The sequence below is a fragment of the Danio rerio genome, chromosome 15 (assembly GCF_049306965.1).
Source record: "Danio rerio strain Tuebingen ecotype United States chromosome 15, GRCz12tu, whole genome shotgun sequence".
Lineage (NCBI taxonomy): Eukaryota > Metazoa > Chordata > Actinopteri > Cypriniformes > Danionidae > Danio > Danio rerio.
Genome location: NC_133190.1, coordinates 37119480 through 37145636, shown reverse-complemented (window position 1 = coordinate 37145636; position 26157 = coordinate 37119480). Strand labels below are relative to the sequence as shown.

At 33.2% G+C, this 26157-nt stretch overlaps 1 protein-coding gene across 8 annotated transcripts in view; it reads left to right on the top strand.

The window, feature by feature from the left end:
* crppa (CDP-L-ribitol pyrophosphorylase A) overlaps positions 1-22749 on the top strand; it is a 74094-nt gene extending 51345 nt beyond the window's left edge. For 5 of the 8 annotated variants that reach the window (XR_012390598.1, XR_012390595.1, XR_012390597.1 and 2 more), the window contains 1 exon segment: positions 22357-22749. Coding sequence is in view for 4 of the 8 variants with exons in the window: in NM_001077802.1 (NP_001071270.1) it covers positions 22357-22461 (105 nt within the window). In the remaining 4 variants the exon portion in view is untranslated. 8 annotated transcript variants of the gene reach the window in all.
* The last annotated feature ends 3408 nt before the right edge of the window (positions 22750-26157 follow it).

Genomic DNA, 26157 nt, shown 5'->3' with positions numbered 1-26157 from the left:
GTCCTCTGCGTGGTAATCTTGTTTTGAGCGAGCGGGTTTTTCAGGGTTTTAGCATGAGCTTTGTAGGGTTAAGGTGTTTGAAGTGGTGGTAAGTCCGCCGCTTCATGAACGCAAACTTTTGATGGAGCCTGCTTATTTGTCTTGCATTGGAGACCATTAACCGTGCATGATACGTAAAATATACAGAGCATAGGGGCTTTCTGACCACATAGATCATGTGAGATTTGAAGACAAATTTGAAACCTGGAATTCAGATTATAGCGGATCACTTGTGGATGTTGTGTGAGCAGATGTCAAAAATGCAAATCCCAATGTTATTTTTTTGATCGTTGCACACTTTGAGTCACTTCAAAATCTTAAATAGAAATATGTTAAATATTTAAAAATCCAACCAAGGACAAAAGTGCAGCAATACTATGAAATAGTTTTGCTATTCGTAAGAATCTTTTTTTTTTTCGGTTGTTATGTGTTTAAAAGTGTCATTTATATTTTTATTCAGTGCTGAATTTTCAACAACACAGTATGCTGATCTGTTACTCAAGAAACAATGTATTATGAATGTTTAGACAGTTGTGATACTTTATTTTAAAACTAAATTAAAATTAAAAATCTCAAACCCTAAATAGATAATTAAAAATAAAAATAGTACTTTGATATTCTTATACTTACAAACACTAAATACATTCCTTCAAACCCTAAAAATAAATAAAAAAATGGTATTTTGATATTCAAATATAAAATAGTCCTAAATTTTATTTTATTTTATTTTTAATTTAATTTATTTTTTAATTTTAATTTTAAATATTTTATATTATTTTATTATTATTTTGTTTTATTAGTTTTTACGTCTTGTACCTTAAAATCTTCATCTACATCTACCTTAAAATCTTCATCTGTACTACATCATCCGGCCATAGTGCACAGCATGCGTTTTTTTTTGTTATTAGTACATACAGAGGGAGGTGTACCTGTACAGAAGCATAGGGGTATTTATGTAGTATATGTATAAACGGTACAAGAAATCCTCAATCACAGAGTGCCTTGTTTTCCTTTAGTTAACCAAATGACTCCAGCTTCACACTCTCACCTGTACTCCTCAGCAAATGAATGTTTAGTCTATGGAAATTCTTGTTTGGACAGCTCAGTAACAAATGCCTACCATCCTTTTTTTTGTCCGAGGTGAAATATTTACCTGATAACGCTTGTTCCTAATGCAACAGGATGAGGTGCGGGTGCTAGAAATGAGAAACGTGGATGTCGAATCCTAAATGGTGTAAGGAAATAACATACATGACCCAAGCTGATCTCTTGCTCCCGTGTCACAAGCCTAATGAGAGGTTTTTGTTGTTACCAACGGATGTTTGGTTTCTATATGAGGGCCTTGACATATTTCAGTGTCTTAGCGGATCTGTCAGTGTAAGAACGCATTGTGGTCTGTCATTGTTTAGGAACAAATCTGTCGCCAGGTCGAGTACAAACACAGAAATCGCTCCCTCAGACTTGTTGAAAAAGAGCTGCGTTCACAGGTATGGGAACAAAAGCTTCCTGTATTTTCTTCGCCTCTTTCCTGTAAATGTGGTAGGTTTAGGCTCTAGGCAAAACAAAAAAGGGGGGGATTCAGAAAGAAAGTTCATGAGGAAACCTCTTTGAGATGCTGCTTTCTCCTTGTAAACCACACGACGGAAAGGGTTCATTATTATTTCTTGGATTTTCTTTCAGTGTACCTTGACTTGTTTATTTGAGCAGATCCTGATTCAATAAGAGCGTGGATGTGCCGCTCGGTTTGAGAGGAAGAGATAATGACATGATCATCCTGTTCATATAAGGTGAGATTCATTGAGAACTAATATATATATATATATATATATATATATATATATATATATATATATATATATATATATATATATATATATATATTTAAAAGAAAGTTAACAAAACAATACAGTTCAATTCAACCAAATCATAAATAAATAAATCAAATAATAAAAACGCTTTTGATAATCAGATATTGACAGATTTAAATTATTTTAAATAATATAATATAATATAATATAATATAATATAATATAATATAATATAATATAATATAATATAATATAATATAATATAATATAATATAATATACTATTGTATAATATAATATAATAAAGTATGGTGTGCGATGGCACAGTGGGTAGCAATATTGCCTCACAGCTAGAAAGTTGCTGGTTTGAGCCTCGGCTGGGTCAGTTGGCATTTCTGTGGGGAGTTTGCATGTTCTTCTTGTGTTGGCGTGGGTTTCCTCCGGGAGCTCAGGTTTCCCCCAAAGTCCAAAGACATACAGGTAAATTGGGTAAGCTAAATTGTCCATAGTGTATGTGTGTGTGAATGAGAGTATATGGGTGTTTCCCACTGAATAAGTTGGCGGTTCATTCTGCTGTGGCGACCCCTGATTAATAAAGACACCAAGCCGAAAAGAAAATAAATGAATGAATAATAATGTTTTAATTAGTAGTATTTGGATTTTCAGATAATTACTGACACCAAAATCCAGCCCAGACCAAAAAAATAAAAATAAAATGGTAAAATGGAGTATGTTTTTTAAATGCTTAGTGATACTATTAATAAAATAATGTTAATAATAATAATTAATAAACTAATAAAAAAACATGTAAATTAATTAATTTATTAAAATAGACTTTTTGTATTCTGATACCGGTGTTATCCTAACCCATGAAAAAACCCCACCTTTTGGGCGGCACTCTGGGTGCATGGTTAGCACTGTCGCCTCACAGCAAGAAAATTGCTGGTTCAAGTCCCGGCTGGATCAGTACTCATTTCTGTGTGGAGTTAGCATGTTCTTCCCGTGTTCATGTGCGTTTCCTCTGGATTCTCCGGTTTCTCCCACAGTTCAAAGACATGCGCTATAGATGAATTGGATGAACTAAATTGGCTGTAGTGTATAAGTGTGTGTGAGTGTATGGGTGTTTTCCAGTACTGGGTTGTGGCAGGAAGGGCATCCACTGTTTAAAATATGCTGGAATAATTTGCGGTTCATTCTGCTGTGGTGGTTTCTGATAAATAAGGGACTAAGCTGGAAAGAAAAATAAATATATAAATGAATGAAAAACACTTTTTCATAATAATAATTTAGCTGTTGTGCAAAAATTTCATATTCATATAATATAGAAATATAAATAAAAAACTTTTAAAATACAGATACTAACTCAATTGTTCAAGCTCTGAAAATAAATAAACAACTTTTTTTTTTAAATGAATCAATAGTATTTGCATATTCACATAAAGACCGTAATCCACCCGAAATCCTGAAAACAAGAAATACAGTAAAATAGAATAATCGTTTTGTATTCATATACTTAGTGATTTTATTAATAAAAGAATGATGATGATGATAATAATAATAACAACAATAATAATAATAATAACAGCAACAATAATTAATTAATTCATTAATTCATTATTTAAAATAGACTTTTTGTATTCTAATACTTGTGTTAAACAAATCTATCCTAAACCATGTTTAAAAAAAAAGCAAAACAAAACTTTTTCATAATAATAATAGTTTGCTGTTGTGCAAAAATTGCATCCCAAACCCTAAATATAGAAATAAAAAAAATTATGCACAGAAACTATCCAAATTATTTCAAACTCTGAAAATAAATAAACATTTTTTTAAAATATAATTAATAATTAGTATTATTTGGATATTCAGATACTTTAAGACAAAAATCCACCCAAACCATGAAAACAAGAAATACAGTGAAATATAATAATCTATTTGTATTCAAATACTTGTGATACTATTAAAATAATGATAATAATAAAAAATAAATAAGCAAATAAATCAATTAATTAATTAAAATAGATTTTTTTTGTATTCCAATACAAGTGTTAAATTAATCTATTCTAAACCATGAAAAAGTAAAGCAAAACAAAATAATAATTTCATCATAATAATAATTTGTGGTTGTGCAAATTATTAAAAAAAAGAATAAAACAAAATGTGTGTGTGTGTGTGTGTGTGTGTGTGTGTGTGTGTGTGTGTGTGTGTGTGTGTGTGTGTGTGTGTGTGTGTGTGTGTGTGTGTGTGTGTGTGTGCGTGCTTCAGTGAGTTAAAAAAAAATCTATAATATTTTTTATAAAAAATAATTTGAAGAATATGTTTGAAACAGATAATTATTAAACAGGATTGTAAATAGTCCGATATGCAACATTTAACTTCATGTCTGTATCTAAAAACCCCATGAAAACTTCTTGTTTCTTAAAATAGACTGTAAACTATACTGTAGATGTCTTTCTCCTCCAAACTGCATGGCGGAAACGGTCCATTGTTACCTGGACTTTCTTTCAGTGTATCTTGACTTGTTTATTTGAGCAGTTCCTGATTCAATAAGAGCGTGGATGTGCCGCTTGGTTTGAGGGAAAGAGTTGACATTCAGATCCTGTTCATTTGAGGTGAGAGTGAATGAAGATGAGAAGGTTGAGGCGAGGACATTATAATCCCACAAATCTGTGTTTGTGCTGGTGCTACGTCTGTAAAATCACTGAAGCGAATCATCTTTGGCCTCTGGCTCCTGCTTTCCCAAGAATAAACTGGCAATGGAGGAGATTAGCAGCTGTCAAGTGTGCCTAAATCTATAAGCCAATGTACCGTTTCATTCATCATTCAAAAGCAGTTTTACGTTCATTATTAAACTGACATTTACTGCACTTTAGGTTAATTGTGTGGAGTTAGTCATTGTCAGTTGCTGGCTCTTGCTAGACACTTTCCATAAATATGGTGCTCTTCATTTTGCCAAGTATTAAATCAGAGTAATTATGTAAATGGTTATCTAACTTAGAATTAAACGTGCATTAATAGTAGTACAGTATATAGTGTAGGTGACCATTGAGATTTTGACCATTTTTTTTTATCAATTACAGTCTTATATCTTAATTTTGATTAAAAAAAAAAATCATCAAACTTAAAAAAAAAAAAGCTTATAACTGAATTTAATGTAGAAATTCTATTTAGGTTTTTCTTCAAAATATTATTTTTTAATTATATTTTTTCTTTTAAGGTAAATTAATTTTAAGACTTAATAGGATCATGTTTGACTTATAAATATGCATTCTAAAATGATTGTTTATATAAACATTACTTAACTATTGTTTAAACATTAATTCAAGTGCAAGTATTTTTTTGCATACTTATGTGCAAAATGTAAAATATGTTAAGGCTGATTTATACTTCTGCGTCAAATGCACGCGTATGCTACGGCATTGACGCATAGCCCTATGCCGTGGCCGTCGACGGCTGACGTGCACCTCTCAGTAAATGTAACTACACGTCGCAACGACATGTAACACAAGCTCTGTGATTGGTCGGCTTGGTAGCGCTATTGAGTCTGGGCGGGACCGAGAGCCGCGCGAATGGCGCGACCCCGATGGAGCGATTGTTTACAAGTGTGGAGTCCTGTAAAGGAGCTCTGGATGGAAAGTTTTGTTTTGCTTTGTGTTTTACCTCATAGCTAAAGTTGTTACACGTCCGCCGGTTCTTGCCTCAAAATGAGCGAGTTTGAGCCACTTGTACATTCAGGAAGTGTTCAGGAAAAGCAAAACATCAGCGAAGGAACTCGACACAGAGGAACATTTACACCTCACTCCCAACTAGCGTTTCGGAAGTGTTGATGCAGACCAACAGAGACAGCGCACAGAAGGATAAATGCACAGCTACACGCGTTTCATGCGCCGTGGGTTACGCCAGTCACTTGACGCAGAAGTATAAACCAGGCTTTACTCTTTACATTTTGTTGGATGTTTCAGATTACAAATCCACAAGAGGGCGCTGCCTACATTTTAGCAAATGTGAAAAACATTACATAGGGCACATTCTGTTTTACGTTTTAGATGTGCGTTCTTTTGTGTTTACAGCCAATTATATGATATTTCAAAAATAAAGACACTTTGTTTAGGTACACTTCACCTAACATAACCCTTGGTGCAAAAGGCGCAAGACGTTTATGGCATGATTTCTTGCTTTTTTCAGACCAGCGCAACCCTAATTTTCACATTTTGTGCCTCGTTGTTTAAATAGCAAATCCATTTGTCCCACTTTGTGGACTCATGAGTGTTCTGGTTCTATAAAGGAAGTTTGTTAAGGCGTATTGTTGACATGTTGCTTTTTTCAGTTTATTCATGACCGTTTGCATTTGTATAATGTCATTATTATTAGCAGTATTATTTATTATATGCATTTTTATATTTGTTTTAATAAAAACAAGTTTAGATTTGTCCACCTGTCGGGTTTTGGAGACATCTGCATCACCATGCATCACCATTCATTTTTTCGTTTGCTGGAAATTAAAACTGAATTAAAAAATAGTTTTGAAACAAAATTAAATGAAATATGTAGGCTAATGGATGTCTTCAGTGGCATGCGTACAACACCATTTCCTATCCCTAAAAGTACAGGAGTAAAGCAAACAGACTGAATGGAGGAAGGTTGTTCTTTATCTGATGGTCTGTTTTACTGTATTCTTGCTGGTGAAGGGTTCACTTTTTTTCACTTACAAAGAACACCATGTAAATAGCAAGTACGCCATGGCATGATGCGTCTGACTTTTACAGGAAATGGGAGATGAGACTATGATTGGTTTAATGCACATTATGCTCAAAACACACTCAGAACTCATTAAGAGAATAAGCAAACCATATTTTTCCGTCTTAAAATATCAAAAGTGCATTCGGATATGCCCTTAATGCTTTTGCCCCATGTGCTTTAGACTTTGGACCTATAGGTCGTTAAAATAGAGCCCCAGTCTTCATTTAGTTTTATTAATGTGTTAATATAAGTAGTAATTCATACAGTATATAGTATATACATTATTACTCATATACTAATAATGTAGTAATCATTATATTATATTATATTATATTATATTATATTATATTATATTATATTATATTGACATAAAATAACCTGACTTTACAATTAAAATGCTTAAAAAGTGTTTTTGTTTCTTAGTTCATATATAACTAATTTATCTAAACTACAATTTACTTAGAAATTGTTACCAAATAATTGAAAATAGATACAAAAACTCAGTCATACTTTGTCATGGCGGCTACTGTCTGATGTAATAACAGGGGTTACCCAGTTCAATCAGTTCAAGTCTTTCTGAGAGTCCCTCTTGACCTGCGGTTATTCTCTGAACTGCTCTACTATTAAGATGTCCCTCTGGATTGAGTTTCAGAGTTCAGTATTATATCGCAGTCTCTGTCAGGCTCTGTGCCCCTGGCTGCTGTCGTGTGATCGGCTGTCCAGTGAGACATTCTGACACTGACACTATTATAATTTACCAAAAGGAATGTACGGTTCGGGTGAGAAATGTAATACTGTGTGTTTTTTCAGAGGGACCCAATTTTTCCATGGGTTTTAGTGGCAGGACAGGACATACTGATTTACACTTTGTCAGTATAATGCATTATGTGTCTCTAATATTTAAGAAATGTCATGGATGAGTTTTTCTCTCTCAAATATTTATGATAGAGTTAAGCGTCACAGGTTCATGTTTGTTTATTTATTTATTTATTTATTTAAGTTATTTTAGTTATTTATGTTTTAATGCTATAGTATATCATCAGCATATTCATGGCAAAACCTATAACTCCATATACAATATCATATTGGTTTCTTAATAAACATTCTTTGTACAAAAAACATATAAATAACAACAACACTGAAATTATTCATTTACAATCTTTTAATTTATTTAATTATAAATATTGTAAAAGTTCTCCAAAGGACACCTTTTTTAATCATTCCATTAACATATTTCCTGAATAAATGTTCTCTGTCATAATTTTAAAAGTATAACACGTAATGTGCTGTTTTACTTTAGACATAATGTTGTCTGTTAGCTAATAACTTAGCTAATAACAATTTTACATCCACAGAAGTGCATCTCCAATCATCACACAGTGTTGTCTTTCTGAATGAATCAGCTGCATAAATGGATAAAAGATACTTTGCTCTATAGTCTTTCACCAACATCTATTGCAGGTTTCATTTCTTATTTAGAAGATTGAACCAAAAAATATTTCATAGGTATCATAGATATTTCATAGGTAATGTTTTAGTTTTGCACAAGTCACACCATTAACTAGTGCTTATTACCTGCCTGTTGTTAAGATATCAACAGGTTTTTAGTACTTATAAAGTAGGCTCTTTATCTACATCACCAAATCGCCATTACCAAAAGCCAGTTATTATCTTACTAACTTAATAAGCAGCTAGTTAGTATTTATTATTGAAATAATAGCCCTTAGGTAATGGTTGTTAATAATCTGAATTGTATATTAAAATAAAGTGTTACCATTACATATTTTCATATTAACAGAAATAAAATAATAATAATTCAATAAATAAAAATAGCAACACTTTAGTTTAGGTCACAATTTACAATATTAACAAACTGTTAACTAACACTACTAGATTAATAAACTAATTAGCAGTTTATTAGTAGTTACTAAGATAGAAGTTGGGTTTAGGTTTTGGGTTGGATTAGGTAGACTGAAAAAGATAATACTTGATAACTACTAATAAACAGTTGTTAGTATTATCTTAATAATAGGCATGCATTAAAACAGTAGTTAATAGCATGAGTTGTGACTCTAAACTCAGGGCTTAATTTGTTCCGGAACAAGCCAGATCTGGATCTGGCACCTTTGAAATCTGATCCGACACCTAATTTTACTACTTCCTCTTTGAAACCATTTCTAAATAAAAAATATACCTACTTAAGTTCCTTGTATAACACATTTGTCAAATGTAAAATTCCTACATTCAAACTCCTTTAACTTGTTTAGAAGCAATAAAACAAAACCAAAAAAACAAATAATTAAAAATGAAAGTATTTCAAAAATAAGAGTCTGATGTGCGCCTGTCTTGTTTGTGACAGACAATAGCCCCTTTCACACATACAGACCTTTCCGGAAAATTGCCGGCAATTTTCCGGAAAGGTCTGTATGTGTGAACAGGTCCTTTTTGAAATTACCGGTAAATTTGTTCTGGCTATTTTCCGGAAAGAGAAGTTGTAACATTACCGGCAATTTGCCGGAAAGCTGCGCTGTGTGAACGCAGAAGGAATATTTCCGGAATAAGCGCGTGCACGTCTAGAACGTGCTGACGTAAGACTTCTGCTTTAGCCAATCACAACAGTCAGACGCATTTACGTCCGCGCGGTTTGTGAGAATAAAAGCCTTTGAATATTTTTCCAGACACATTTAGCTGCTAGAAGTTAGTCAGATCACGTTTATATGTTCTCCTTAATGCCAACTGTGCAAATAATCATCGATAAGATGCTTATGATAAGCCGTTGTTTGTTTACCTTCAAGCTTTGCGTGTGCCCATGAAACAGCCTGTAAGCGCCAGCACACGCACATATTATGAACATCTCGACATGCGAATATGATCCTGTGAAAGTTGTTTACAATATTGATCATCAAAAGAGTTTGTAATTTAGTCAAATGTTTACAAATACAAGCGCAGCCGTTTAAAGCTCATTTGTGGTGAATGATGTCAGAATTTACCGGTATTTTGGAATGGATGTGTGAATGCTCTTTTCCGGAAAAATTCCGTAACGTCCTCGCCTGTGTGAACAGCGCTTTTTTGTATATACCGGTAAAGTCGTTCCGTAAATTTTCCGGATATTTACCGGTATCACTGTGTGAAAGGGGCTAATGTGTCCTTGTAGTTTCCATCGCATAAATTTAGATAAATTTTCATGATAGGTTTACATCCAAGAAAATGCTTTATACATAAAGATTAAAATAAAATCAAAACAAAAAATCATTTTTACAGTACATTCACACTATAAAAGCTTCTAATGCAAGCTGTAATTCACCTGATTTGACCCACCAATTTGATTGTGCAAATGCCCGGTTACCTCTCCCTCCTCTGGTAACATACCGCACCGTTACCCTGATCTGTTCTGGGACCTCGCAATTTACAAATTAAGCACTGAACTAAACTAAACTAAATCTAAACTAAAGTGTTTCCATAAAATTAAAGTCACCCAACATTTCACCCATTGCATCACTTACTCTCTTTGAGACTTTGATTCAAAACGATATTAATTTTATCTAGAGCGTAAAATATTGTAAGCTGTGTTTTGTAACAGGACATGAATTTTGCTAATTGTTTTGCATTAAATCATAGGTCCCATACTCGATTCCTGGAGGGTCGCAGCTCTGCACATTTTCTCTTCAACCCTGATCAATCACAGCTAATTGAAATGATTGAGGTGTTCAAAAGAGTCATTAACACCATTATTAGTTGGATAAGCTGTGTTTGATCAGGTTTTGAGCAAAATTGTGCAGAGCTGCGGCCTTCCAGGAATTGAGTTTGAAACCTATGTATTAAATAGTTTTTTTACGAGGTGGTAAACTTGGGAACAATAATTTACAATGTAGTATAAACATTACTTAACCAATATAAACATTGATGAGCTAATAAGGTTTCCAGCATCTAAATGTGGTCATAGAAGCTTAAGCTTATTTGCTTGATTGCAAGCTCCTGTTTATGTCTGCTGATCAATGCTTATATGCGAATTAAAGCTTAAATTAGAAACATCTAAGATTGAATTTATTTAGTGAATTTTGTAGATACACCCTCATAATTGTATGATTTTGGAAGCGAGATCAAATGGCAGAAATGTCATTTTTGTATGAACTAACCTATCTTTTAGTGAAAACCTTTCTCCTGCCCCCTTGTGGTTGACGTCAACTTTAGATTTCCTTTAGTATCAGATTACTTTTTAAAAACGTACACCTTGAAATTCACTTTGGCTGAAAGTGTCGGTAGTAAAAGTCTAGTGCTTGTCCTATTGATCTGGCTTCAGTGCTGTACTGGCTTTTTCTTTCCAGTTCAGGCTTTTAAAGCCTTCACGAAGGTCATTATGGAGAAATGATGGCAAGTCTGTAGTGGAATAAGATTTACTTTCTGTCTGGAAAAAAAAAGATTGAAGGGTGCAAATTGTCATTGTTAAAGTCCTAATTGCCAAGGCTCGTCTTCAAAGGGCCGTTGATGTGAGCTGCTGGAAACTCTGTCTGCATATGCTGTTTTTTTCAAGGACAGTTAGTGAATGGCTTGCTGTGTGGTCTGCTGCTTTGCAAGCTGTCATTTTAGCACTTTACAAGGCTGAACTGAGGAATAAAATGTGCAAGAATATTGGTTTTGTGTATTTTTTCAGTGATTAATGAACAATAACAAATCCAGGCTCGTTGGAAAGAAGTACCTCAGCATACAAATTTGCAAAATGTCAAATATGTTGCTCTGGGTACGTTTTGTGGCACGTTTCAGATGAAAAGTCTATAAGAGGGTGCTCTCTACATTTTTTTCGAATGTGAGAAATGTTGTTTAGGGCACATTCTGTTATGCGTTTTAGATACACAAACTTCTTGTACACAACCATAAGAAGGTGGAGCTTGTTATTTAGATCACCTAGTAATCCACTGACCTAAACACTTCCCAAAATTAAAAAAATACTCATATCAAAAATGTAAGAAAAAATTGCATTGCAGCTTATTTTCAATGTAAAATATTTTACATTTGCTTTTCTTTTTTGAGGAAATATTCTTTACTTGACTCAAACCAACTGGGCTGCATTACAACACTGTACAAGGTAAGCTACTAAGCAAACTGACCACGTCAGAAAAGCTGTCCATATGGAGATAGAAATGTGCTGCAAACTTTATCGATTACAAAATATATTTATCTCTAAAAACCTTTATCTGTTGCTAATATTTCCATTGTAAATATTATTAGTGTGAACAGCAACAACAGTTGTTTGCCCCATACTACCCTGTAGTGTATTTACATTGAACCTGTTTTGACAATAAGATACATACGATGACAATTCTAACTGTTCAAGCAGTAAAACAAAGTTGTGCTATTATATCTATTAAGGCACTAGCATGTATAGAAAAAAAGTGGCAAGAATAATAGAAACTGTTAGGCAAGGATAATAGAAATAGATTAAAATGAAAGTTGGTGTGCTTGTTTCATGGCCTTAGAGGTCAGCGAGAAATTTGAAATATTTCTACCACTATATCACACGATTTTTTGTGTATTTTATTTTAAAAGCTTTTGTATATTGGTCCTATATTTTGATACTGGCTAAATCAGTAATTATCAAAACAAGTTAGAATTTCACAAATGGACAGCTAAAATGGTCATTTGCTTGTAATTCTTAAAAAAGACTTTGATGTTCACACAGTAAGGTGAGCACACACACAATTACTATATTTACAATTTTACAATTTCATTCCACAAAAGTTTCTTTAAAAGTCTAAATCAGGGGTCACCAATCTCAGTTCTGGAGGGCCAGTGTCCCTGCATGGTTTAGCTCCAACTTGCCTCAACACACCTGCCTGGATGTTTCAAGTATACCAAGTAAGACCTTGATTAGCTTGTGTAGGTGTGTTTGATTACAATTTTTGGAACAAAAATCTGCAGGACACCGGCCCTCCAGGAATAAGTTTGGTGACCACTGGTCTAAATGTTCCGGAGATCATTAAATTATTCTTAACTCTTAATAAAAATGGTTCTTTCAAGAACTGTTCGTTTGCTTAATCTTTTATTGAAAACTCTTTAAAATGCTCATTAGAATGATGAAGGGTTAACTAAAATTCTTTCTCTATCTATTGTGTCACTTCAAAACCCCTTTTTGAAACTTTTATTTTTAGAGAGAATTGGCCTGAAATGGCTAAATGTCTATTTCATTCCTGATTTAGGTGGTTACAAAATTGCTGGATATTAAAAAATAACTTTTTACATGTGTGCTTCATGCCTCAAACCACCTGCAGCTGTATTTCAAAAATACTTTTGTCTTTTGAATATATTTATAACTGAATAATATAAATACAAAAAAGTATTCACAAACATTTAAGTGTTCAAGAAGACCTCCAAAGCTCAAGTGCCTCTCATGGGGAAACCCAAGGCCAAGTAGAGAGGACTTCATCAGTTCTGCCAATTTCAGGGTAAAATGAGTTTAAATGGCCTTTTTAAAAATTATTTTACATCCTTGGAGTTTTCCACCAACGGGACCGTCATTAGGGGGAACAAATGTAAGAAAAGAACAGATTTTACAATGGAAAGAAAGTGGACACATGTCTGCTGTCTATGATTTTGATTTGACCTTTCTGTTTCTACTAAATTACCATTGTAAGAATACAACCATTGGCTCTTTTACTCTCTGTTGTTTTTGTGCTCTTTTTTTTTCACAAACAGGGCATTCTTGAATGACCTAATTGATCTATTGTATTTGATTGCCATTGTGCTATTATGATAATGGGAGAGCTTTTATTGTCTATTAAAAGAGCTTTGATCTGTTGGCTTGGGAATTAAGTTATACGTGTAGTAAACAGCGCTCAGTCTCATCCATTTCTTTAAAGAGAGGTGAATCTGGCTGACCTGAGGCTTCTCTAAATGTTTTATCCATCCCATAAAAGCCTGGAAAAGACACTGGAACTGTTGGAAAATCCCTACAGTCACAAAAGAAGAGCCGTTCCATCCGAGACTTCAAGAAATTAAAATTCCAAGTGTCAAATTTCCTGTTCCAAAGTGTTGGCCATGACATGGAGGCAGAACAGAGCTCATTAGTAAACCTTCTGCTGTCAGCAGTGGAAAGTGATGTAATATTTTGACAAATTACTGTGATTAAACGTCAGTTACCTTCAGTTATTTTTAGCTGCAGTAGATTTAATCGTTTAATCGTTTCTTTGAACATTTTGAGACTTTCATAAGTGTAAATAATTTTTTTTATTGCCAGTAAGCGTTAAAAGCTTATCAGGACCACCATATCATCAAATATATATCTAAGGTGTCAAATTAACACTTGTGAAATGCCAAATATCAGTAAAAATGCCATTGGTGAGTAAATGAAGGGGGTTTACTCTCCAGGGGGCTGATAAATAGGCACACTGAATCTGCGTGCACAGAAATTCACAAATTTTTAACCCCATGATTCAATCTATTTATTTACTTATGCAAACTTTTAAATTAGTATATTAGCAATTATTATTATTACCAATAACATTACCAATAATTATTATACTTTAGTTATTATATTACCAGAGTTATTATATGAAAGACTACTTTGTTTACCAAACCAGTGGTTCTAAATGGATTTGCATAAAAGATTCAAGAAACCTTTAAGTTCTTTAAAAAAAAAAAAAATTACAACAGATTTTTGTGTGTTGAGCCCTAATTAAGCCAACATTAGCACCTATTAGCTTTAACTGTGCATTGACAAAACTGGATAATTTTGAGCTTTTGTTAGCTAATTACATCTTCCGGGTTTGAAATCATTATTGGGGAAGGATCAAAATCGGTGATGTAACAATGTCTGAGTTTTCTTATCCTATGAGAAGATACTGCTTTTTAATTATTCATGACTGCACGTGCTTTCCAATGACCTGCCAATCCATTATAATGCTTACGGCACACAGTATTTAGATGGTTGTGAAGAGTCGTATGTGTTTGTTTCGATGATCCACAGGGTTTGTTGCATGGTTTCCGATGCTGTCAGGGCTACTGATACAGCCAAGCTGTTTGTGTGCAGCAAGCATTTTTGTCAGGAGAGCTTTATGAGAACTGGAGAATGGAGGACTTTATCAGTTGAGTTCATTACTATTTAGACACATCGCTTATCAAATTGTGAATTTGTTTTTTGTTTTTTTAGCCCCTCTTTTTTCCCCTGCTCTGCTCATGCTCACTCCTCCTTCTGCTCACAGCGCTCCATGCCCATCATGAAACTTTTTTGAAAAAAATCGGAGGTAGACAAACTTAAAAAGGAGGGGGGTTTCATGATCCTTTAAATAAAAGTATTGAAATTTATTACTTTTTTAATTGATTAAAAAAAAATTAGTACTGTCAATAAAGCTGCATATGTACATACACTAAGTGTAATCTCAATACAAAATGTATTCAAACTAAATAATCATTATTTACAGCATATTTTACAATATATTTTAGACATGTTTAAACTTTTGTGTCATTGAATTAATCACTTAACCTCGGATTACTACAGTTCTATTTCCTCTGAACTTTCTAAATTTAAAGTTTGCAAGTAAAAAAAAAACATAGCATTCCTCCGAAGAGCAAGGACATTTTTATGGTTCCTACCAGATGCGGATGAAGCTTCAATTTAAATCACTGCAAAGATGCGAATAGACATCCTGTGGTGCGGTTCGTGTAAATGAGGCAGCACGAATTGATTGTTTTGCATGTTTGATGCGCTCGAGTTGGAAAATCTGTACTTTATTGGCATCTCGGTAACCAATCAGGAGCTTGCTCTTGTAGGTGCATGATTAAGTGTGATTAGTTGGTGTTTCCTGCCGACACTGGGCAACAGTTCATCAAACTTGTCTTGGATTAGTCTGAAGCATCGCTGAAAGCTTCTATCATCCAGGTATAGTTTCTGGACAAGTTGATAAACTCACAGAGCTAAGTGCACCTCTGAAATCACAATCTAGTGGACTAAGACACAGCCCCAAACAAATCTACGCTGTTTTTCAGCATTCCTAAAGCACATAAAGCACAATTTCTCTCTCAATAAAATCCATGTGAGCAATGAATCTAGGGTCACCAGGCAGACAGAAGCCCTGTCCATGATGCAAATCCGTGTCTATTGTGAAGTGAATTTGACGCGAATTGAAGTGAATTTGACGTGCAAGTAAACTCAAAATGTACACGTGTCTATTTACACATGTGAATTTATTCATGCAAGCCACATCTGTTGTGAACACAGCATTACAGCAATTTGTAATATATCTTTCTTTTGGAGAAATTATTTATTAAATCTTTTTTTTTTCTTTTTACTAAACCTACATTAAAAAAGTGTCGTTATGCTGACCCTCCGATAAGCTAATTCAGCTAAAAATGTTGCTTAAATTGTCACTAAATTTCAGTATTTAAACCTCAAAAATTTAAAAATATAAAAAAAATGTAGCTAAAAAAAGAACCAACCTTTTCACTAGACTGTCTATGGGCCTGTTTAAGATGTATATTTTCAATTGGCTACAGAACAAATCATTGTTGTTAAATTAATTAGCATAACCTATGAACCTAATTAACCTAGTCAAGCCTTTAAATTGCACTTTAAACTGAATAGTAGTTTTAAAAATATATAGTAAATTATTATGTGCTGTCATCATGGCAAAGACAAAAGAAATTAGTTCATTCATTTTCTTTTCAACTTTATTAATTAGGGTTCACCACAGTGGTATGAACCGCCAACTTATCCAGCATATGTTTTACACAGCGGATGCCCTTCCACCTGCAACCCATCACTGGGAAACATCCATACACATTCATTCACACACATACACTACGGACAATTTAAGCTTACTCAATTCATCCGTACCACATGTCTTTGGACTGTGGAGAAAAACAGAGCACCCGGAAGAAACCCACACGAACACGGGGAGAACATGCAGACTCCACACAGAACTGACCCAGCCGAGGCTCGAACCAGCGGCTTTCTATGAAATATTTATGAAAAAGAAGATTTTCATTAAACAGCACATCATTTATAATAATAATAATAATAATAATAATAATAATAATAATAATAATAGCAACAATTTATTATTATAATTTCTTCAATTGTACATGAGCTTAGCATTTGATTTTTGATGGATTGTTCTTTAATGCACTGTAACACACTTCAGAGTAGGACAAACATTAATTCATTGTGTTGACTCAAGTTCAACACTATTATTATCTTGTTTTTCCCCAAATGTGTCACTGCGATGTTTTATTCTTGAGTGGATCCTGCCAAGAAATAATTTGTTGATCCACTGCTTTCCTATTAAAGCAAGTCACATTCTGCTACACTCATTGAAAACATGAGACTTTAAAAAACCCCTTTGATCCTGGTTGGTGATCTTCTGTTCACAGGAGAAAAATGCCCATATTTTACTTTCCCTACAGGACTGTCGTGTCCCACCAGCAACCAAACAGGCCACATGAGTAATGCTGTCATTAGCTGCGGTCAAGTAGGCCAGCTTTTCGTCTTTCTGCGTTTGTAAACACTCCACAAACACGCTGCTATTTTGTGTTTCAAATGTGGGTGGCAATCAGGTTGTTGAGGACATTTGTTCTTCATTTCCTGACCAAACAAACAGGCGGCGTGTTATCTGATGATACACCGATAGAGGAATTTGTGCTAGAAACGCTCTTGCTAATGTCGAATTGTGTGTGAAATCTGTCTGTCTGTGAATTATAGCTGGATTTCAGGTCGACCGCTTGCAGATGTTTTGGCTCCTTGTGTAGAGTTTCATACACATAATTAAGTAAAGGAATATTGACTGCATTACGCTAGGAACAACAGGAAGCCTCCTCTTCTTTTTGGTCTTTTTTTATTTTCTCAAATTGACTCCAAATGAGGATTATTATGAAGCATTGTGTACTCTGGAGCTGCTGAATATCAGGCACAGTATGCTATTAATCATAGACTTGTTTTGTTTCTGAAATTGGCTTGTTTTTCCAGCATATACATTGACTTGTGTGGTGTTTACTCTGGGAAAATATGGGTCATTATTACACTTAGGGATTTAAAAAGTGGCAAACTGTGTATAGTAAGGCTGCACAATATTGACAAAACATTGCAATATTTTTATTCACTGGGGTATATATTGCAATATAAATGCAATTTCTCCAGATAGCTTGTAAAGAATTGGTACTTTCAGGTCACTTGATGATGATTCTCAACAGAGAGACGGATGATTCTGATATCTGCATCAAATATCAATTAAAAAATGACAAGCATAGTTAAGTACGAAAGATGCAAATAAACAATCCTTTGTTATTTTTGGGGGAGTCGAACAGTATTCAGAAGCAGAAATGAAATAATCATTGTATAATAATATAACACTATGATTTTAATTGAGTACATATAAATTATATAATGTTCAATTAATCATTAATCTACAAATGTTTAATTTATTGTGCTCAAATGGCTCAAGTTTGTCTCAAATTGTTGGTCAGACCTTAAAAACACATGCAAACTTTTACTTTAAAGTTAAAATTTGAAATTACTCCACGACGTTGTAACTGTAGTGTCCGGTCAACTATAATCCCAACTACATTGCAGATGCATGCGATGTGACTATTGCAGACTTGCACATTGAAATATCGATGCCGAAACGGCATATTGTAAGGCTTTATTGTTTAGCTGAACTTATTATTATAAGCTTTGTATACCTGTGTATCCATACTCACTGTAAATAATGCTGGATTCCACACAATTCCTTCATGTTGTCCCAACACATATCGATTCATTTAACTGAATTTTTTTTTACAAATTTAAGTAGAGTGAACATATATCAGTTAAGTTGTCCTCTAAAAAAACTCTAGAATAAACAGCAAAAATACTTTTTGAGGGTGTTACGGTGGCGCAATGGGTAGCACAATCACATCACAGCAAGAAGATTGCTGGTTCGAGTCCCGGCTCAGCCAGTTGGCTTTTCTGTTTGGAGTTTGCATGTTTTCCCCCTTGTTCGCGTGGGTTTCCTCCAGGAGCCATGCATTATTGGTGAAATGGGCAAGCTAAATTGTCCATAGTGGATTGACATGCTGGATAAGTTGTTGGTTCATTCTTCTGTGGCGGCTTCTGATTAATAAAGGGACTAAGCCGTAAAGAAAATTAATGAATCAATTAATATTTTTTTGAGTGTAGGTTGAACACATAACAGGAAAAGACAGAGCCTTTATTGAATTTATTTAATAAAAAATTATTCTTTTGTAAATGATTGGATTAATTTGTTGTAAAAGACATAATGAGGAGATTACATTTTAAGGTTAATTTAGAAATATTTGAACATATAATGCATATGTTTTTGCGTCTTTAAATGCATTTTCAGCTGCCAAACTTATTCTTTTTCTTAAGAAATTGAAACACCATATGTAATAAATTATAAATAGTTAAATCAATTCAATTTTATTTCCAGACTCTTGGTCTATTAGCAACTGAAGTCAAACAGAACAATATACATTTACTGACCACTTTATTATAGGTACCCCTTCCTAGTTCTGGGTTGGACCCCCTTTTGCCTTCAGAACTGCCTTAATCTTTCGTGGCATAGATTCAAGAAGGTACTGGAAATATTCCATTTTGGTCCATTTTGACATGATAGCATTACGCATGTTGCTGCAGATTTGTCAGCTGCACATATCTGATGTGAATATCTCATTCCACCACATCCTAAAGGTGTTTTTTCCTGTTCTTAACTGACAGGAATGGCACCCGGTGTGGTCTTCTGCTGCTGTTGCCCATCTGCTTCAAGCTTGGACGTGTTGTGCGTTCAGAGATGCTCTTCTGCATACCTCGGTTGTAACAAGTGGTTATTTGAGTTACTGATGCTTTTCTGTCAGCTCGAACTAGTCTGGCCATTCTTTTCTGACCTCTGGCATCATCAAGGCATTTGCTCCCACAGAACTGCCGCTCATTGGATATTTTCTGTTTTTCGGACCATTTTTGACCATCAGCCTGTAAACCCTAGACATGGTGGTGAGATAAAATCCCAGTAGATCAGCAGTTTCTGAAATACTTAGACCAGCTCGTATGGCACCAACAAGCATGCCATATTCAAATTCGCTTAAATCACCTTTCCTCCCCATTCTGATGCTCGGTTTGAACTGCAGCAGATCGTCTTGACCATGTCTACATGCCTAAATGCATTGACTGATTAGTCAATTAGTGATTGGCTGATTAGAAATTTGTGGTAACAAGCAGTTATGTACAGACAGGTGTACCTAATAAAATGGCCGGTGAGTGTGCATTTATAATAATTACAATGTGTATTTATTATGATATAATTATATAGAATATAAATATGTAATTAATGTAAATAAATATTTAATTTGAAAATATTTCAAATACTTTTTCCCCATACCAGAAGCATCACATTTTAAGTTACATTTCATTCATTCATTCATGCATTCATTCATTCATTTATCCATTTATTTATTTATTTATTTATTTATTTATTTTTTATTTTTTAAATTGCAATGTTAAAATATTTAACTTTCCAACAACAATCAGATTTTGTTCTAAAAAGGGCCGATTTTCTTTCCTTAACAGAGTTTTATAAAATATAAGACCAGGAAATATTCAATAGTAAGTCACTTGTACAAAACCATAAAAAACATAAAGAGAACAGACAACAAAATCCTAGACAAAAGATACGAAAACAAAACCTGAAACCCCATGAGCACAATAGGAGGCCTGCAGTTTTTTTTTTTTTTTTTTTTTTCATTTTAGGACTGCCAGATATCACAGCCAGTAAAACGCCAAGAATATTACATCTGCTGATTAAGGGGGGAAAAAAACAAAGAGCTACATGCATCTTATAGTTTGAGCATATCTGTTTATCTATTCAAGTGTATTTATTTATGTGATTTTGTCAATAAATTTTTTCACAGTATTTCCTATAATATTTGTTTTGCAAAAAAAGTTTTATTTCTTTTATTTTGGCTCGAGTAAAAAACAGTATTTAATTTTAAAAACCATTTAGAGTCAATATTATCAGCCCCCTTAAGCAATATTTTTTCAATTGTCTACAGAACAAACCATTGTTGTACAATGATTTGCCTAATTACCCTAACCTGCCTAGTTCATCTAATTAACCTAGGTAAAGATAAAAGAAATCAGTTAAAACTATTATGTTTAGAAATGTGTTTAATAATCTTTCTGTTAAACAAAAAATATAAAATAAATAAATTTATAGGCTAATAATTCTGACTATATATATATATATATATATATATATATATATATATATATATATATATATATATATATATATATATGTATTTATATATATGTATTTATTAAGGGTGTGTTGATACGCGTATTCGTATTGAACCGTTTGGTACGAGACTTTCGGTTCGGTGTGCATTACGAACCGAATGATTCGATTCAGACTAAAATCTAAAAAGATAAACGAGAATAAGTACAAAATATAATATTTTAGTGCAGCAACCCTCAACATGGCATCCCAAATGACGTGACAGACAACATGCTGCCTTCTCGCTGTCATTTTAAACATTAAAACGTCGCTTTTGAACTCAGAATATCACTTTTTTAAAGCATGTACTCATTAGCAATCTTGCTGTTTTCTGTGTCAGCCTGCTTGTGCTGGCTCCACCCCCGTTGCTCCAGCAACCCTGGACACTGACACAAAACAGCCAATCTCAATAACCTGTTCACATATCACCACACACACCCACCTCTAAACACTACTCCAGTCAGGCACGCGCCGCACTAGCTCGCAAAATGGCTAGTAACGTTAATGTAATTTTAAGAAAATTTAAATGTAATAGAGCCCTGTTACATTATTCCTTCATAAGCCCATTTCAGTCTGATAATTCATGCTTTCAGATCCACTAAAATGGCAGGTGACAGTCAAATCAAGCAGATCTGTGCTGTCTGACGAAAAGGTGGACACTCATCTTTCTAAAAATGAAAAAAATACTTAAACATAAATTGAAACTGAGTTTCATATAAAAACGAAATTATTATTACTCATTATAATTATTATATTAAACTAAATTAATATATTCAATAGTGTATAACTACTACACTATTGAATATATTTTTTATAGGAAGCTTTTTGGATTTGAGTATAAAGAAGGATCTGTTTTATTTGCTGCTAAGCATAAACCCCAGACATATAGCTCTATCACTGTTTGAAGTAAAAGAAAAAAAAAAACAAGATCATACTTTTAGGATGTTAGTTTTAATTCATTAAAAAAGTTTAAATTACAGAAATCCTCTGGCTTTTTTCTTTTTTTTTGCTGTATCGAAAACATACCGAACCGTTACACCCCTAATATATATATATATATATATATATATATATATATATATATATATATATATATATATATATATATATATATTAGTCTGTACAGTATACATATCATACCCAAAGTCAAATGTTATTGGTCATACACTGTACAAAATGCAATGAAAGGCTTATTTGACTATACTGTGAGTTTAATAAAAAGATTATCAATAAGAAATAAATTATAGAAGGAAAAAAAAATCTAAAATAAAATAAAAGAACCTTAGATTGTGAAAAAAAAAAGCTATCGAATAATAACATTAGAATCGATAATAACAATAATGTTAAATATTTTTAAAAATATCTATCCAAAATAGAAAACTTAATAATAGATTTACACCATGTACAATAAAAACAAAACATAACAATTGAAATTGAATTTTAATAGAAATATTCATACAATTTTATAACATTGTAACCAGAAAATGTCGTTTTGTGTGTGTGTGCGTGTGCGTTTAGGAGCTGGAGCAATGGCAGAGATCACTGGAGAGACTCGGTCAGATCACACTCGTCCTCATCAGAGACAGAAACATGGCTCTCACTGGACAGATGCTTCATGTCTGAACACCAGCAGAAGCAAGCACAGCAGCTTACCATATCAGCACTGAAACAACATCTCACAGATATTCAGCCTTTTCAGTATGAAATAAACGACAGACTGTGAGTGATGGTGGTGAGGTCAGACCCTCAGCATTTGGATTGAAAGCTTGATTGTGTTTCTTTAGATTGCAAGGTAAGCGGTTTCAAATGCAAAGCTAGTTTCAAGACCAATTAAAACACTACACTGAATCTTTGACCATCTTTATATGTGAAAAATGAATGTTGTTTAATAAAACAAAGTTATTGCTCTGCTTTAGCGTATTTCATTTATTGATCCCTATTGATTGAATAACAAGATAATAAAGGCCTTATTCTCTTATAATACTTTTAGTATTAACAATTCACACCATTTACTACTGGCTTATTAGCTGCATATTATTAAGGTATTAACTGTTAATTAGCACTTTTAAAGTATGATCTTATTTTACATTCTTTATCTTACCCATTACCTTTAGCTGTAGAAAATGAGAACAAATATTAATTTTTTTTTAATTATTTATGCAATATATAAAACTTAATGATAGATTTACAGTAAGTACAATGAGAACAAAATCTAACTAAATTGAAGTGGAATTTAAAAAGAAATGAATTAAATTTAATAAAATTCTAATATAAAAAAAATTGCTAATTAGTTGTTTGTTAGGCTAAAAGTCATGGTTAATCGTGTTTGAATTGTACAGTAACAAAGTGTGGCTGAATTTTATATATTATTAAATAAAGTAGCTTTAGTTGTGGTACAAGTTGTAGGTCTGACACTGAAAGAGGCTCTATATTTAGTGAAATGCTGCCATCTTGTGACGGTATGAAATGTGCTGTTGTGCATCACATACTTGAATTTGAAGTGATTTTTCTTTTAGTTTATTTTAGCACATGAAGTAGATTGTCTGATGGTTAAATACAGAACGTTTAGTATTTATAACTTAATATAATCTGTATTTAGTTTTAATTTATATTGCATATTTAATTTGTAAACTTGAGGGAAAAATTAAGGGACCGCATTCTCAATACTGAGTCTGATTTTTGTTTTATTCTGTAAACTGCTCATGATATTATAGTCATTTTAAAAGTATAGTAATTGCAGGCTGTGAATTACAGGGGGGGTTGGGGGGATTAGCCACTCTAATTAACGATTGATCTCCCCTGAAGGACATCAAAACAAGATGTATGGGGGGGTCAGCCATTTAATAGCAAGAAGTAGTTTTCTGATCTGCATTTTAAATAATAATAATAATAATTTAAAAAATAGATAATATAAAATACATTTGACCACCCCTATAATGGTTCATATATATTGTGAATGCATAATGCATAATTTTCTCGCCAGTCTATGCAAAAAAAACCCCATTCAACAGTCTGAAACTGACAGATCAGAGCACTGATAGGCATTGTAGGTATTCAAAAGACAATTTTCTTGTAAAATAAGTGTTTGTTTCTATATATAGCCTAAAAGTAAAAAAGAGCCAAATTAGATTAATAGCTTTTATAGTTTGACTTAAAGTAACCGCTGAATTAGCTAATCAGAGGTTACTGTAGCTTAGAATACTCTAAATATACCTCAAAACACTGAAAATTTTTATAATTTTAATATTTAAATTAATGTATTTATTTTTTAAATCATAAATTTAATTAACTGGATCATGTGCTACATTAATTTACAGAACAATTTGACCTCTTCAATGTATAATTCGCACCTTGAGTAGGCTAATTGTTGGCATTTATTTGGCATAAAATAACAAAAAAAACAATTGTGATAACTTTTTTATGCAAAGCAAAGTTTGGTCCCACTTTATATTAAGTGGCCCTAACTAATATATACGTGCATAGGAATGAATAGTTAGTTACAATGAACTTATTGTGTAAATACATGTATTCACTGTGTACTTACTGTATGCTTGATTAAATACATGTATGTAATTACATCTGTAATTAACTTTTGTAATTACATTTGTAAATACACTGTTGACCATCCTTTACACCTTAACCTACCCTTAAACCTTCCCATACCACCAAACCTGTCCAGAACCCCACCTCTATCCCAACTCAAAAGCACCACAAGTGTTCTCAAATACATTATAAACACAGTAAGTTCATTATATTTATTTTTTTGATGTAAGTACATAGTAGTTAGAGACACCTAATATAAAGTGGGACCCAAAGTTGTAACTCCAAAAGTATTTTTTGTGGAATATCCCATCAACATTTTGGTCTCAGTCCACTGAAATATACCTAAAATGTGCATTTGATTGGAATATAAATTCAACACAGACTAAAGTTTTCTAAACAAGCTAAAAACATGGCATGATGTCTAAAGGTGAGACCATAAACTGGTCGTAATGTAATGTAATGTGTATTTATATGTATTTATATAGTGCATTTATTGTGTATGGCCATACACCCAAAGCGCTTCACAATCATGAGGGGGGTCTCTCCACACCACCACCAGTGTGCAGCATCCACTTGGATGAAGCGACGGCAGCCACAGGACAACAGCACCAATGCGCTCACCACACACCAGCTATTGGTGGAGTGAAGAGACAGTGATAGCTGGGTGGGGATGATTGGGAGGCCCTGATAGATAAGGGCCTATGGAGGGAAGTTGGCCAGGACACCAGGGTTACACCCCTATTTACTCTTTACCAGAAGTGCCATGGGATATTTAATGACCTTAGAGAGTCAGGACCTCGGTTTAACGTCTCATCCAAAATATAATTCCAAGCATTCTATCAAGTAGAAAATATGCCAAAATAGATGCCATAAAAGCCATTTTTATTTTATTTTAGGTTTGGAGTAAACCAATAATAGAACTGTAATGATAAGAATTTCTTTTTTTGCTCCAGATTAATTAAGCTACAAGTTGGAATGCATCCTAAATGTGTCTTTATATATAAATATATCTTTATTATAAGATAAAAATAAAATATTTAATTTTGTAAAAATATTTTACCATATAACCGTTTTACTGTAGTGTAATCAAATGAGTGCATGATTAGTGAGCAAAAGTATTCCACTACAAGCTGTTAATACAATATGTAATTTTGCAACAATTGTAATTCTGTAAAAAAAAAAAAAAAAAAACAACAACAACAACAACCTAAAAAAACAACATCAAATTAAAAAAACATATATTTCCCTAATTGTTTCTTCCTTCAAGTATTAAGCACAAGTGTTGTCATAAATGCTTATTTTTTTACATGCTGTTAATGTCTTTTCTTAGAGTTTTTTTTTATTTTTTACTTGATGCTAGCTCTTCATTTGAGGTTTTACCATTAATTTTTTTCTTACTTTATGCTGTCTTTTCTGTGCTTATAATCTTGTGCTTTCATTGCACTCACTACATAAGGTTTTTAACTGTACGGCTGTCAATCCACGAAAGCTTCATTATAGTGGAAAAGAGCTTTTTATAGATTGATAAAGTGTCCTTTGCGTTAAGAAAAAATTATTCTGTGAAGAACTGTTAACTAAAAGGTTTATTGGTGAGCCATGTATCCATCATCACTGCAAAAAATGCCCCTTTAATTTGTTACCTGTCTCTTTATTCATATCATCTACTTTCCAGTTTGTACCATGAAGCAGCTTTACAGCCAATCATATGTAAATGCCCTGGTGACCACATTTTATAAATGTAGCTTTTTTTATAGTGTAACTCCAGTCTGACAAAAA